The sequence below is a fragment of the Phytophthora parasitica genome (genome assembly GCF_000247585.1).
Source record: "Phytophthora parasitica INRA-310 unplaced genomic scaffold supercont2.91, whole genome shotgun sequence".
In the NCBI taxonomy this organism is placed as follows: Eukaryota; Oomycota; class Peronosporomycetes; order Peronosporales; family Peronosporaceae; genus Phytophthora; species Phytophthora nicotianae.
In genome coordinates, this window is record NW_008649077.1 from 33290 (window position 1) to 47623 (window position 14334).

At 49.2% G+C, this 14334-nt stretch overlaps 5 protein-coding genes across 5 annotated transcripts; 2 read left to right on the forward strand and 3 right to left on the reverse strand.

The window, feature by feature from the left end:
• Positions 1–240: 240 nt before the first annotated feature.
• PPTG_18797 (hypothetical protein) lies at positions 241–924 on the forward strand. Its single transcript, XM_008916893.1, has one exon. It carries the CDS (start codon positions 344–346, stop codon positions 710–712), a length of 369 nt encoding a protein of 122 aa, XP_008915141.1. The 5' UTR covers positions 241–343; the 3' UTR covers positions 713–924.
• Positions 925–3691: 2767 nt separating this feature from the next.
• On the reverse strand, positions 3692–3937 carry PPTG_24400 (hypothetical protein; the record flags this gene model as incomplete). The annotated part of the gene is made up of 1 exon (XM_008916934.1): positions 3692–3937. The coding sequence occupies one exon, from the start codon at positions 3935–3937 to the stop codon at positions 3692–3694; it is 246 nt and encodes an 81-aa protein (XP_008915182.1).
• Positions 3938–8520: 4583 nt separating this feature from the next.
• On the forward strand, positions 8521–10538 carry PPTG_18798 (hypothetical protein). The gene has a single exon (XM_008916894.1). It carries the CDS (start codon positions 8735–8737, stop codon positions 10424–10426), a length of 1692 nt encoding a protein of 563 aa, XP_008915142.1. The 5' UTR covers positions 8521–8734; the 3' UTR covers positions 10427–10538.
• A 142-nt stretch (positions 10539–10680) lies between these two features.
• Positions 10681–11832, reverse strand: PPTG_18799 (hypothetical protein; the record flags this gene model as incomplete). The annotated part of the gene is made up of 1 exon (XM_008916895.1): positions 10681–11832. One exon carries the CDS (start codon positions 11830–11832, stop codon positions 10681–10683), a length of 1152 nt encoding a protein of 383 aa, XP_008915143.1.
• Positions 11833–12965: 1133 nt separating this feature from the next.
• On the reverse strand, positions 12966–13304 carry PPTG_18800 (hypothetical protein; the record flags this gene model as incomplete). Its single annotated transcript, XM_008916896.1, has 1 exon — positions 12966–13304. One exon carries the CDS (start codon positions 13302–13304, stop codon positions 12966–12968), a length of 339 nt encoding a protein of 112 aa, XP_008915144.1.
• Between the last annotated feature and the right edge of the window lie 1030 nt (positions 13305–14334).

Sequence of the window (14334 nt, forward strand, 5' to 3'; positions counted from 1 at the left end):
TTTTTTTTTCTTTTAACGCCAAAAAGTATCCAGAGCTTCCCGGGCAACGCACGGCATTAGTACATATGTTTTGGTATCAGATTTTGAAAGTATCGTATCAAGTATAGCGTGGCTGTCGTGTTGTCGTTTTTACCCCTCCTTCTATGGCCCTGCTAATTGCTGGCAGCTGTTGCCAATTCTTGTAGTTTATTGGCCATTAGCCTCACGTAGAACAGTGCGTGAGCAAAAATCTCGGTACATGAACGGTACTGAAAACTGGCTTTAAAGCTTGAGGTGGTACTTACGCTGTTCAGTTGTAATTTTGCTCTTCGACACCCTCTTTGTCAGTACAACAGAACGAATCATGCGCCTCTACAACATCTTCCTAGTCGCGGCGGTTACCCTCATTATAGGAATCCATGGGCTCCCCACTACCGCAGCACACGATCAAGCCAAGTCGCAAACCATGACCGCACCGGACACGGATTCCTCTGTCCGCTCACCGATGAGCAGGAATGACGGCACCAGTACAAACAAGCTCCGAGGTGCTGACAGCACGTCACCGCAAGACGAGGAGAGAGGAATCCTCTCGAGTGCGAAGGTCAGATTCTTCCTGAAACTAGGATATAATCCTCAAACGGCGAGCAAGCACTTATCGGAGGCGCAAATGAAGAAGTTCTACTATAAGTGGCTTGTGAAAACGACAGCCAAGAAGGCTAAGACGAAGGCTTGATTTTTGTTTGAAGCTCCCATCGACCTGTAGTAATAACCACTTCACTTAAACGTCCATACAGGAGAGATAGTCGTCGATCGACAAGTGTGAAGCGTGAGCTGTGCGACTAGAATTACGTCGGAATAATTTCTTGCTGTGTCGCTACGAAATCCTACTACGTAGTACAAAGACTCAATTCATTGCGTTTCTATTTTCGTTTAGCATGGCTAACCATTGCAACTAACCATCCTGTAGCCGTCGCTTCGGTAGTAAATGCACGTACAATGTTTAGGAACGGTTGAGGTTGAAGCGCAACGAACGGAACCACGTATCGAGTGCCGCCAAACTCTTGAAAGCCAAAGGAGATTGACAATTTCTCCCTTCGTTCGATCTTCACCGGTCCTTGTAGCCGCAACACGATCAATAACGCCTCCAAATGCTTCCCATAAATACTGCTGTTCATGGACTGCAGCGCTCACGGACTCTACAAGGGCGAATTATATGGCGGACAATTACCCCGTAGCCATTCTGGAGGAAATGTACATGGAGCAATTGACTTATTGTCCAAGTTGATTCAGAGAGTCTGTAACCGCATCTGATGCGGCGCATCAGAAGACAGTGCTGTCGAACGTATTACCTAGGTGAGAGCGCCTTTGTAGAGCACAGTCTACTGGCAGCTAGTCATGGTGGATACTCAGATAGCGTTACTGAACAAGATCATCAGGGTCAGTCTAATCCAGGTTGGACTGCGAGAATACAGCGCAACGTGACATAACGTCCAAGAATGCGAAATACGCTCGTTCGACTCGGATGAATTTCTTGCCCAAATTCTCCTAAACGGAGTAATGAAGTCACCCCACTTCTTGGCCATTGAGGGGAAGAAGACTGGGGGAAATGGCACAAGTCTAGCTCCGAGTCCTCTGTCTTCTGCTGTCGAATATTTAGCCACTGTGGCGAGGTCGCATTTCACAGTCCAAACTCAGCATGAGGAGTCCAGAGCCTCGTTGGAATGAATCAGAACTCTGGCGAAGAATCGAGACACACCAAGATGGATACACCTTTTCGATCTTTGTAACGTGGTATGTGAAGAGTGAACTTACCCCACACCCAAGTTTAGAGGACCGGCCGATATACCAATCGTTGGTTGCTAAACGCAAGTGGTGTGCTGTATGGCTTGAAACTAGCTACTACACGTCGGTTTCAGGACCGAGCGCCAGAGTTGAAGCTGATTGTGCCGATGGATTTGCGCCAAGCTATCGTGCTCTTTCCTCACGAAGATTACAAAGGCGGCCACTAAAGTGTCACTTAGAAATACGAGAAGTTCTTTTGGTCAAGGATGTTCACCGGCACTGATTGCGTTTCAGCAAAGGGACGACCACTGATTCACTGCCCATCACATCGGAAAGTTGAGCCCCAATATAATTTGCGGTCTTGTTTACGGAATTTTTGTCACGCAGTAGCCCAAGTCTGAAAGTGGTAATATGTATCGTTGCTGTTTCAGGAGGTACCATGAATGTACTCGACAGTGGAGAATCAATCCTACCACCATTCCATACCGACATTGATGTTTACCATCGACACCATCTACTTCATCGGTACAAAGCCATAGTGAGAAACCCTTCCACCACCAAAGTGCCATGCCAGGTGTGGCACCACCAGCTACTGCGAGCTTTTGCTTTTACCAATACGTGGTCAACCGCGTGCACACCCGCGCAGAACACTAGGGCCATCGCTGCCCATGGCTTTGAGCAGAGACATTGCCCATGATACCTGGCACGCTGCGTACAACATGTACAACAATCGTCATACTTACAGATGATTGGACTTCACTTTCGCTTACTCTGACGCACTGGTCACTGCCTGATCAGCGATGCATCTCATCCTCGCTTCGCGTCGTGTGGGGCAGCACGCATAACCGCTACACAGCTGATTTCTTCTCAGCTTAGCGAAGGTGCTTAGCGCCTGCGGTTTCCACCACCACCTATGCTAGTGGTGGTACTCTAACCCGGCTGCTTGCCCCAACCTGTAGGCGTCGTATATTGATATTTGATTCCGCAAGAAGATTGTCCTTACATCCGAACATTTCTTCAGACACCCTTGGAGAGGTGGATGTGAGAACATGGCTCACCACTCTTCTGTCAAAGACTATGGATCGGTTGGGTTTTATCGCCTGTGCCACACTAACAGCTCGGGGTCCGTGCCTCGTATAATGATCCGCCAGAGCCAACAGATGCTTGGTCATGTCGAGGACTGCGAGCGTCTATACAATACAACATCAATCGAACATCACTGTCCAGATCGATGAGGACCCTAAATACTTCCGTCACCATAACAAAGGCTATTCCATCCGGGAACATCAAAGGCAACAGCCCTGACATAGAGTTTGGTCAGGTGCTGCTATTTCAAGTGACATACTGGTAGCATGTATGTACTCCAGAATTTATTAAACGTTCAAGATGTAACGTCTCTCTCCCCCCCCCCAACCTCTCTCTCTCTCGCTCTACAACATATGTACTACCAGCTGCCTAGCATTGTCCTTTTCCTATTTGAGCGAGCCAAGTCTATCAGGAATAAGCCTCCGTAATGCACATAATCCTCCTACCCCTACCGATAACTTAGCGCTCCCCAGGTTTCACCTACTGATGATTGTAGAGCCCAGGACACCCCGCCGTGGCATTCGCCAACGGTCCTTAGGTCCGCGGGTAATATGGAGATCCTACTTTTCGAGGTCTCTTGAGGGACATACACGATGGTAGTGCCTAAGTGCATATGATCCGTACCAACGAACAAAGCTCTCGACGGAGCTTAAGTCCATGGGTTCGGGTTTGCTGTTCGCGCCGGTGTCAAGGGGCTGTGCTACAGCAGGAGCATCAGTACTGCCCTCCTCTCCCAAGGAGCGCCTGTCCAATCTTGGCGGGTTCCTCTTCCCGAATTGCCCATGGCCGTACTCCTGGAGGTCCACGCAAATCGCTTCCTCCATAGTGGTTTCGTCCACGCGGACTAGCTTCGTGTGCGTGCAGGTACAACCTTCATGAAGACTGTTGTCTTAATATCTTCAGGCGGTGGGTTTTCTGCCAGCGATGCCACCAACGTGCCCCTCGCCCGCACGTATTCTTGCAGCTCTCGCGTTTTGTCGCCTGCAACCAAGGAGATGCCGTCTCCGTGATGTAAGCACAATTTTTGGCACGCCGGAAGTCGCTCGGCCGAGATGAAGCCCGTTTTGATGGCGAACTCAACTTCTCTCATCCAGAAGTGAAGGTTCTCTCCATCCTTTCTCTCAAACACAAGAATCTTTAGGCTTTCGGGCCTAGGTTTGTGTGGTGGAGTGGGGGTCGCAAAATCACGTCGCAATCCACTCTGACACACAGTTCCCTGGACTCCCGACTAACGGAGGGGGTACTCCGATAACCGTGGGGTTGCTGAGGACTCACCTTGTGTACCCGTCGGCGAGGCTGGTTACACTCCTCTGATGGACTTGATGGGAAGATTGGCCTGGGCTGGTCGCGTCTTGGCGGGACGCAGGATGGTGGGGTTGCGTAGCGTGGATACTCTTCAGGCTACGCGCCGGGTAGGTCGTCGATCTTGATCGACTTGGGGTGTGGTTGTTCCTTTGCGGGGGGTTCCTTGTTCCTTTACTTGCGAGGCTTGACCGCTTCCTATAGCGGGAGAGTTGAGGGCGAGGGGGGAGACGATCGACCTGACAAGCTGCAAACTCCGGCGACTGACACGTGTTCTTGATAGAACTAACTTGATTACTGTATGGGCCAATATACTTCCCGCTAGAGCCCTCAATCTTGAACCGAAAACACTTGTTCCTGATAAGCAAATTCCATTCTGCTATTCCTGTAAGTCCTAGCGGTCCAACACCTTCTGCCCATCCTATAGATGCCCTTTCTATCACCCTTGTAGCCTGGTCGCGAGGTACTTACCTTGGGTACACATCAGTTGATGTGTCAACAGTAAATCGGGTCCTTGGAGGTAGATCGCGTGTCCAAATGATTGCTCCATATCGATCCACTCCGATGATTACGTAATCTTCACGAATGATGACGTATCACTGATGCGCCGTCGTCAACCACGAGTCTCACGTCTGGATTGGGTCACTTCCCATCAATCAGTCCCTTGTTCCCAGAAGCCAACTGTCACTTGACCACATTTGCCAGCCTGGGACGCGGCCAAGGAAGCTCCAGACTACCTCCAATGAGAGCGTTAAGACCACGTTCGTAGGTCTCAAATGCACTCACGCGACAGATTTGCTCGGCAGGCGCCACCGCTGCCAAGAAGGGGAGGACATCTTACCAAAGATGCCACCCAACTTCCGAACGGTCTCATACTGCGGATCATTCAAGTGGGGAAACTTACTTCGATCCGTCGTGGTTCTAGTGTTAAAACGCAGAGGATCCAGGTAGTTTAATCTACCCGATTAGGCGTAGGATTTACTACAAATGCTACACCGTATGGCGGGTACACAAGTACTATGCACATAGAAGTGCAAAAGGATATTACGACCCACGAGAACGTAAGTTCACTGTTCAAGGCCTCAAAGAGAACGGCTTGGTACTTAGAAGTGTAGATTTAGGGGTTATGTCATTTTAAAGGTAAGCTTACCTTGGTTTCTAACATAAATGATAAGCCACCTATAGTGAAGAATGTAGTTACGCAATGGTTCGCTCCCCGGATCCATGTACAAGAGTGACAGGTCACGCTTTCTAACTTGAGCACACTGGATTGTACCTCGTTACAATGCCACCAAGAAGGATGTTCCCCGAGTGCTTTGTCATTCTCCTAGAAGGGGTAGTGCGACGACGTTGCATGCACCAGGGGTAATGCTTCGCGGTCGTTGGGTCTCGAACGTGTACCAACTCGACACTTGGTACACAGAGCACCTAACAGCATGATCGCGGCACGAATGGTAAAACGATGGGGCGAGCGCTGACAGAGCCAACACCGACCTACATTGGGGGGTCACGCTTGCCTAGCGTGATAGCCTAGAAAGCGTTCTTGATACAACATGCATTACGTTCCTAAGTTCTTGCTCGTACCAGTCTGTAGTTAAAACGCATACTAATATTTACGTGTATATGCTAGATATCTGCAGCTTGAAGTTTTAAAACCAAGATTTTAAGTTACTACGACCCCCGTTAGGGAGAACGGAAAGGAGGCCGTCTTCACGAGTATATACAGTATTATACGCCGCAAGACCAGACTTATCCCCGTCAACACTGTTATACCAGGATGGTGGCGATAGCTTTGACCGGTTAACATTGATCTCTGTTTGACACATTCACTAGTTTCAATTGCTCGTACGGCATCGGGTAGTCCAGCGGAGGGAAATATGAAAAGTGCTAAATAATGACATCAACTCGCGATTTGTCTGTTCTAAACAATCTTGAAAACATACATAAAATATAATTAATATAGCACATCTCGTGCAACCAGGCGGGTTTTCCGGAAGTGTTCGTCAACCTGTTGCATTTTGCCGAACAGTGAATAGCCACAAAAAAAGGAATAATGCGAAGCTTGTTCACTCGTTTAAGTACGAATTAATTGCTCTTAAGCACGAAATGCGGTTTGTTGACAGGGCATAACTCGAAAACTACACGTGTTCCAAGGCCCTATAGCCCCCTACGGTTCTTCAAATATTGATTTTATTGGTAGACAACACTGCTCAACCTTTTTCAGAGTTATAGTATTTGCAAATCGTGGTTGGTCTCAGAAAAGTGTCGTTTTTCCCCTGATTGTGAGAGAAAAACCATGTTACAGCAAACGCTCTCCATTCCGGTATCGTGGTCCGACCCTATCTCAAGATTTGAAATTGTTTTAAGCAGTCTACAGGCTTAGCTGGGAATCGCGGACTATAAGATTCTCTACATCTTCGAGGTCGTCGTAGCTGGAAGCTATACTGTCCTTGCTCCTATCATCTACTGCGGTATACAGAATAGCTGTATGGCGAAAGCAGTTCTGGACTGTCTGTTTCTCCCGCAGGTCAAGCCAAATAGCCTTGCTCCACTGCATTGCCGTAAGCTGGCCAACCTTGTACGCCTTTTTGTCAATCACCGTGCTTAATCTTGTTGTAGACCCGCTCAAGCGGTTTCTGTCGGTACGCAACATTGAACGCTGCGATGATTCCAGCGTCCATCGGCTGTAAAAAGGCTGTAGTGTTAGGTGGCAGAAATTCTACCTGAACATCAGTACAGACCAGATTGCCAGTGCTGTGGGGTGAGGCGTTATCTAAGAGCAACAGAATGCAGCGACCACTGGCCCGCATATCTCGATCGAGAATTCTGAGCGACTCACCAAACACTGGACCATTCATCCACGCCTTCTCGTTCGCCCGATAGTAAAAACCCAACTCCTCTGCGGATTTCTTTTGAAAGCAATAAGGAGGCTTTGCCTGGCCCAGAAACAGCGGAGGCAGCAAGTTCGTGCCGTCAGCGTTCGCCGTCAGCGCGACCGTATCCGCGTCTTGTCCTTTTTCACGCCACGGGCGGACTTAGTGCAGATTGAGCGGGCAGGGGCCATCGCGTAGCACAAGCCAGTTTCATCCATGTTGTATATATCTTGGGGACTGTAGAGATCTGTTATTGGTTGTAGTCGTTGGAGCCCAGCCGCAACAACAACAGGACCGGCTGAACCAGCTTCGCCAGGTCGATGCCGACTACGTAGCCCATGCCGCCGCTCGAATGCGGTAAGCCAGCCGTCGGAGAACGCGATGTCCCACGCGTCGCACAGGTCCTGCTGGATATCGCGAGCCTTCAGCTTAATCAGCGCACGTGAGAGGCACACGCCTTGGGCTTCGACTGTTTGAATCCACTCCCAAAGCTGTTTCTCTAGAGCTGGCGACGTCACGCGCAGGGGTGTGCAACTGTTGCCGTCGCTGTAGTCATCGGACAGGATAGTGTCAGCGTTCTTCATGATGTCGGAGACCGTCGTCTAGGCTGGTGCCCGTTTTAATTTTAACGTTACTTTTGCCCACGCTGCTAGTTCCACTTGTGTCATCGCTGGGCTCTCGCTGGCCTTCTTGATCATGGTCCTCTTCTGTTTAATTGTGAGCCACCTCCCCATGGCTGGTCAGTGGCAACTAAGGGAATGACGATCTTCGTATTCTGCACTGCTGATGCCCAAGGTTACGGAATGACTGGTGCACTGCAACTGTGCCGATGGCTGGTGTGGAATAGTTCCCGCCAAAACGCTGCTGATCATGTCCCTCTTTAAAACAATACGATCATTTGGGTCAGGATATTGGGTTACAGCAGTACCGGAATGGAGAGCGTTTACTGTAATGACCATGTGTGGTTAGGTTGGGTAATTAGTAACAAATAAAAATGGTGGTATTACATATACCCTCCTTTCTTCAGAGAAGAGACGGCACTACTTGTAAGATTGGTCATTGCTGCTCATATTTCCCTCCGCTGGACTACCCGATGCCGTTCGAGCAATTGAAACTAGTGAATGTGTCAAACAGAGATCAATGTTAACCGGTCAAAGCTATCGCCACCATCCTGGTATAACAGTGTTGACGCATCGTTCTTGATCAATTGTTAGAGCTCCTTCGAGCAAGGTGCGATTTCTTAACCAATCGGAGACTGTCGTTGATGACATGGTGTACTTGAGACGGGCCAGAAAGTTAACCTACGACGTGGACCATCTATGGTTCACGTGACATATCATGTCGCTGGGGCAACAAGATACCGCGAGTATTGATCAAGTTGTCTATGCAACACCGTTCAAATTGCTCTTAATGCCTCATGAGTAACAGGTATTGCGGTATCGTCCTAGCTCGCCAGGTCAATCACGCTGGCCCTAAAACATTCACCACTTTGAGATCTCGTTGGTCGGGGCCACGTGGACAAGTCAACTCTCCTGGTCATTCACCATGACCTGAGCCCCAGGACTCATCATACCTACAGCTCGTGCTGAACCACTCGCTTCTCCAGCTGTGCGCCCGCCACAGCTCAACGTGGTGTAGCGGGCACAAAGTTGGAGAAGCGACTGGTTCAACACCAGATCATGTAGAGCATTTCCCATTTTGCCTCGTGTAGTATGCGTTCTCCAACTTCCGCGCGCTCCCCACGCTTCATCGCCGCTGCTGGCACCAGTCAGCTACAGAAGATTTCTTCCCCTGTTCCAGCCTACTACGACGATCTCAAGTCACCTGCTGAGCTGGAAGGAGGAGCTCTTCGACCTGGCGGAGCACCTGCATCGCTCTACTCATGGCAGAATATCGGTCTCGCAGCGCACCAAATCTCCGTGGCCGTCGTGTACGGGTCGATCTCTGGAGTGATCTACTCAGTGCTCAACAACTACCTCAACATGAGCGCAGTACTCGTCGCTACGGCCACAGCTCTGGTCAAGGTGCCGCACGCTTTGCGAGTCTTTACTGGCCTCGTCTCGGACTGCTACCCCCTTTTCGGATACCGTCGTCGTCCGTACATGGTTTGTGGATGGGCCATCTCGTTCGTCTGCTGTTTGATCATGGCCGTGGTTCCCTTGGGTAATCCGTACTACGGTGACTCGTCACTTGCAGAGATCCCAGAGAGTGACTGGACGACGGAACAACAAACCATGATCAACTATGATGCTCCCAATAAAGGTATCAAACTCATCATTCTCTTCATGCTAGCACACCTCGGTACCATCGTCGCGTACGGCGCAGCAGATGGTTACTTGGTGGAGCTTGCGCAACGTGAGCCAGAAGCTATTCGCGGCTCTATTCAGACAGATATCGCGATCGTCACTGCGGTCGCTGGTATTTTGACGTCCTTTATGACGGGTATCGGACTCAACAGTGAAGCTTACGGTGGTACCTTTTCGTGGGATATGGGTTTCGCTGGTGTCATGGGCGTGTGTGCGGCCTTCTCGCTAGTCACTATCCCGCTCTGCTGGTTCTGCGTGACTGAGGAGAAAGCCACAGCACAACCCACACGAGCGTTCTTCGCCTACCTATACGACTTCATGCAGTATCGAGTCATCTATCAAGTGCTGGCGTTCCGGTTTTTCAACCACATTTTCTCCAACTTCTCCGTCACCGCCGAGAGTAAAATCAAGAGCATCTGGTCGAATGTGACGCCCTTGAACGACGGTATTGCGAGCATGATTTCTTCCATCGTGAGCTTCGTGGCGCTGTATATGGTGCGCAAGTGGGGTCTCCACTGGAGTTGGCGCTGGGTTGTCGTCATCTGCCAGATCTCGGTTGTCTTTATAGACTGCTTCCCTACGTTCTTCACTATTTGGGATGTGTATCGAAGCCAATGGTTTTGGCTTGGGGTTCCCTTACTCGCCGAGGTGCCCAGCAGTATTGGGGAGTTGATTGCAAAGTTTTTCGTGATTGAAATCGCTGAGCCAGGCAGTGAAGCTACGATCATGGGTCTGATCATCAGTATCAACAACATCGGTACGCCATTTTCCACCGTCATGTACAAGTCCATCGACTCGCACTTCAGCATCGCAGCCAAGGATATCAAGAAAGACACTCATGAGGTCCGCATGGATGTGACTTACGCGTACTTGATCGCGTATGCGTTCAACTTGGCGTCGATAGTGTTTGTGTACTGGCTTCCGAGACAGAAGGAGCACGTTCACGAGTTGAAACGCACGGGCGGCAAGAGCAAGTGGATGGGGATTCTTACGATCTGCTACATTTTGTTTGGGTTCTTCTGGGTGGTATTGACGAACGCCTTAACACTGTCGACCTCCACCAGTTGTCTGCGTATCGCCGGTGGAAGCGGATGCTAAGTAGGTGAGCGTTTTAAGCAAGGACGTCTGATGACGGCAATGCTAAATAAAAAGTGGTAGGAAACGCTTGTTGTTCAAAACATATTTGCCAATTAAATCCATGAAGCAGCTCCGGTAATTTATTTCCGTCCTTGATAAACTACAGGAGTACATGTACAGTTCGCAAAATGACATCACAATATTATGTGAGAATATCCCCAAGTTAGAGACGTCCCGAAAGTCGACCAAACAGTCTAGATGCTTTGTTAATTCGATCATCTCATTTTCCCTTCGAGGGTGATTCGAGCGTCGTTAAAAGCATGAGCAACGTCCTCGAGACTTCCCAAAAGACGGAGCATAGGTGTCAACATGTCTGCTTTTGACTCCAAAGTCACTACGCGGCCGCTTGAGCGATCCCAACTGAAACGAACTGTGCCATTCATCTCAATTCGCTGGTTGATTAAGCGGCATGCAAGCGGAGACAGCTCAAAATCGCCAAATTCATCTACCGAAAGGTGTGGATACACGTTGCGTATCGTGTTTTCAGTGATAGTTAACGAAGTCTTCGTAGTGGCGACCACGGAGCATGCTCCATCCTTCTCAATGCGCTCGAGCTCAAGGTGGATGCCCTTGTGATACAACGAAAACAATCTCCAGTTCTCCAGCAGCGCGTCGACGCCACGCAGTGTCCCGTCGGCGACATCAATTGACATGGCCGCCTGTAAGAACTCGAGCTGTTTGTGCGATTGGCGAGGAATCACCGCCTCTGCTTCGTTCGATGTCAGCCCTGAATATGGTGCAGGTGCGGCGAATCCGTGTCGAAAGAGGCGGAAATATTCGGTGGCAATGTTCCAGACCGTCTCGTTCGTTGGAGTGGCGAACAAAATCCTCTGGCGCTGGTTCTCCAGCTTTTGGATCTCAGCTCGAGTCTGCTGATTGCCCAATTCCAGATCTGCCAGAAATTTGTCTTGTCTTTTACGGTAACGAGCCTGGTTGACGCGGCATTTCTCTCGGCGAAGGTCTCTCTTTGACACGAGCTCTATGATCAGGTCTCTGTACTTGTCGTGATCCGATAGGAGATGCTGCGTGCGATTTTTCTTCGAGGGCAGCGGAGCTGTACCATTCGAAACGTCAGCACCAACAGACGTAGTAGAAGAATGAAGGCGCTTGCGCGACATTTTGCTCATCTGCTGGGGTTTTCCCTCGGTCATCAGAGAAACATAGCTGGAGTCATGACAGCTCTTAGCGTTCTGTCCGATACCGTCAGTGTCTTCTGGCCCTGAAGGGGTTAAGCGGGGACGTGGGCCAGGATTTAGATGGCGAACTCCACTGCTAGTGCGATGAGATTGGCACCGCTGAATGACTTTGCCGATGACCTCGTCACGGAGAGACTGGGCTATCGGCGGGTAGAGTGAGCTTGTGGTCATGGCGAGCGAGCCTGGAGCGAATTGACTTGGTGATTGACTGCGCTAATTGTAGAATGAAAAAAGCTACTCAGTGTGGAGATGATCAGAGCTGGGTTAGTCTCACGCAACCGACCTAGAAAAAAATGCATGAAGAGTTAATAGTGTGCTGCTTATATTACATGTTCGTGAATGCCAATTGATTACCACATATGGTAACGCATCAGTGATTAAAGCCAAACGATTATCCTGTCAGCGCTTCGCTGGTTGCTCGAAGCCAATCGATTACGCCTTGCAGTATCCGGATAGTTATAATAGGGTTTCTATGCTACCCGTATCACCTGGGACTTGATGAAGATACCCTGTCCATCGATCGTCGACTGCTTTCGTTGCAGAAACGACCAAATAATTCTGCTCGTAAACGTCATCACCAGACATCTACTTGAGCGTCAACAATTGGCCCGTAAATGATCCACACACCTATATACTAATCTCCTCCGGCTTCGAAAGTCACCCCTGAGCGGCAGTATCCACTATTCAAGTGCCTTTGTTATATCGAGTATGTGGTCAACTAAATAGCTCAAAGTTGCAAATGCTGGTTGGCCCTTTTCGCAAAGTAACCATTGACCCGTCCTGATATGCCAACTCGGATATCACGACGGAGAAAGTCATTTATTTATTGGGTACGAGTCTGCAGCGGTGCAGCTCACTACGTCTACTGTGTAATTCATTCAAGGAACTAGCAGGGTTATAAGGCTTGACACTTGCTAGAATTGATTCTTCTGCAACGTTGCAGATTCGCGGCCTTTTTTCCTTAATCTGTCCAGTATCGTCGCAATTTGCTGCGACCAGCAAACTGATACGTCAACATTGTGATCACCTTATCTCCTCCAACTTTTCAGCTTAATAAACTCATCCAACGCGTCCAACTTCTCGCTAGAGATTGTTACGCGTTTATTCCTAATAATATTCAGTGTCGTGAACACTATCGTCAATAGAGCCCATCACGATACTTTTTGCGTTAGGGTCGTCCGTTGCCGATACGAGCTTCTTCACCAAAGTAGCACCATCAAAACTGTTTCTATAGATCTCCAGTACTGACTTTGTGGTGCCGGGATTATTCGCGTTAAAGTCGTCGACGTACTTCGTGAAAATTTTCAATTATCGGCGGTAAAAGCGTCATCCACGTCGTCGTAGAACCTCAACCATTGAAAGATATTTGCAGGCAATTGACCTTCACCCGTCCACTTACCGAGTGGTAATTCCTGCAATTGGTTGGCCTTCTTGAATGTACGAGGATTCGTCCTTGCAGTATACAATACCCGCCCCACCTTCTCTTCACCACCAACTCCCCTACTTAAGGTGCTTAGGAGGGTTTGATCGTAGTCCTTAGGCTTGATGAACTTGATGTAGTCGTCCAGAATCTCATACTTCTGACTGATGGGGCACGTGTCGTCGCCAAATATCAGTTGCTTGAAAATGCGACTCTTCCACATCTTCAGTTCTTAGCTCGCAACTCTCGAATTTCTTTTGCAAAAAGCGACGTGGATTCCGCACGGTTTTAACGAGCGCCATCGCCAGAGCGTCGCCTCCATATCTGGTGGAGATATTCTAATCACCGAGACCTTTTTTATCATACTCTTCGAGTTCATCTCTTTGACTAGGTTGATCAAATTATTGAAATTCGAGCTTGGCAAGGTGTCATCAATACGGCCAAGTTTCATGGCGTTCGCCGTTTGAGTCTCCAATTCGTTCATGTTGACCATTTTTACGACGAGTTTCGACGCACCACCCTCGACTTTGGTTGCTAGCCCCGAGATTGGTCAATCCCGACGAACCTCTCTTCGTCGTCCTCATCGCAACGCCTCAGGAACCTCTTATGAGTGACAGCGTTATGCGTTCTGGTTGTGGGCGAGGGAGCGTCCTACTGCTGGATAGTCGGTGGTGGTTAGATCGGAGGACGTGGCCCTTCAACATTTGCAAGGCAAACAGCAGCAAGTAACAGCGCGACCGAGTAGAGACGCATCATCGCTGAGGCTTGGTACTCTGGGTAATCACTGGTATGGGGCTATTTGGCAAATTGCGAAGTGATATATTCAAAGTAATTGCAATACTTACGGCAAGCCTTTGGTGTAGGTAGCTACGAGATTTGTCACTGTACAAAAACAATTTTTTCTACCAATCGTTCCAGAGTTTGGCTCTGTTCGTACTCTTTTCTACCAATCGCCCACGAGTGGCCAAGTCCTTACAGGACCGCTGCGTACCTATAACAGGATGGTAGTGAAAGGGTCAACCCTTTTTAACCCTTTCGCGGTCAATGGGGGCAAAATGCCCGCTTTGAGTGGTTTTTCAAAAGAGGGTAGGAAAACTACCACCAAAAGCGGGCATTTTGCATCGTTTGAGATTTCTATACACCTACTTTTGTAACTACCAATCATATCGCTTCTCAGTTTTTGCTGAAGGGACAGCTCGGCGATTTACCCAAGGAATTATGCTTCAAGTAGCAAATTAACATCGTCCCTGTAC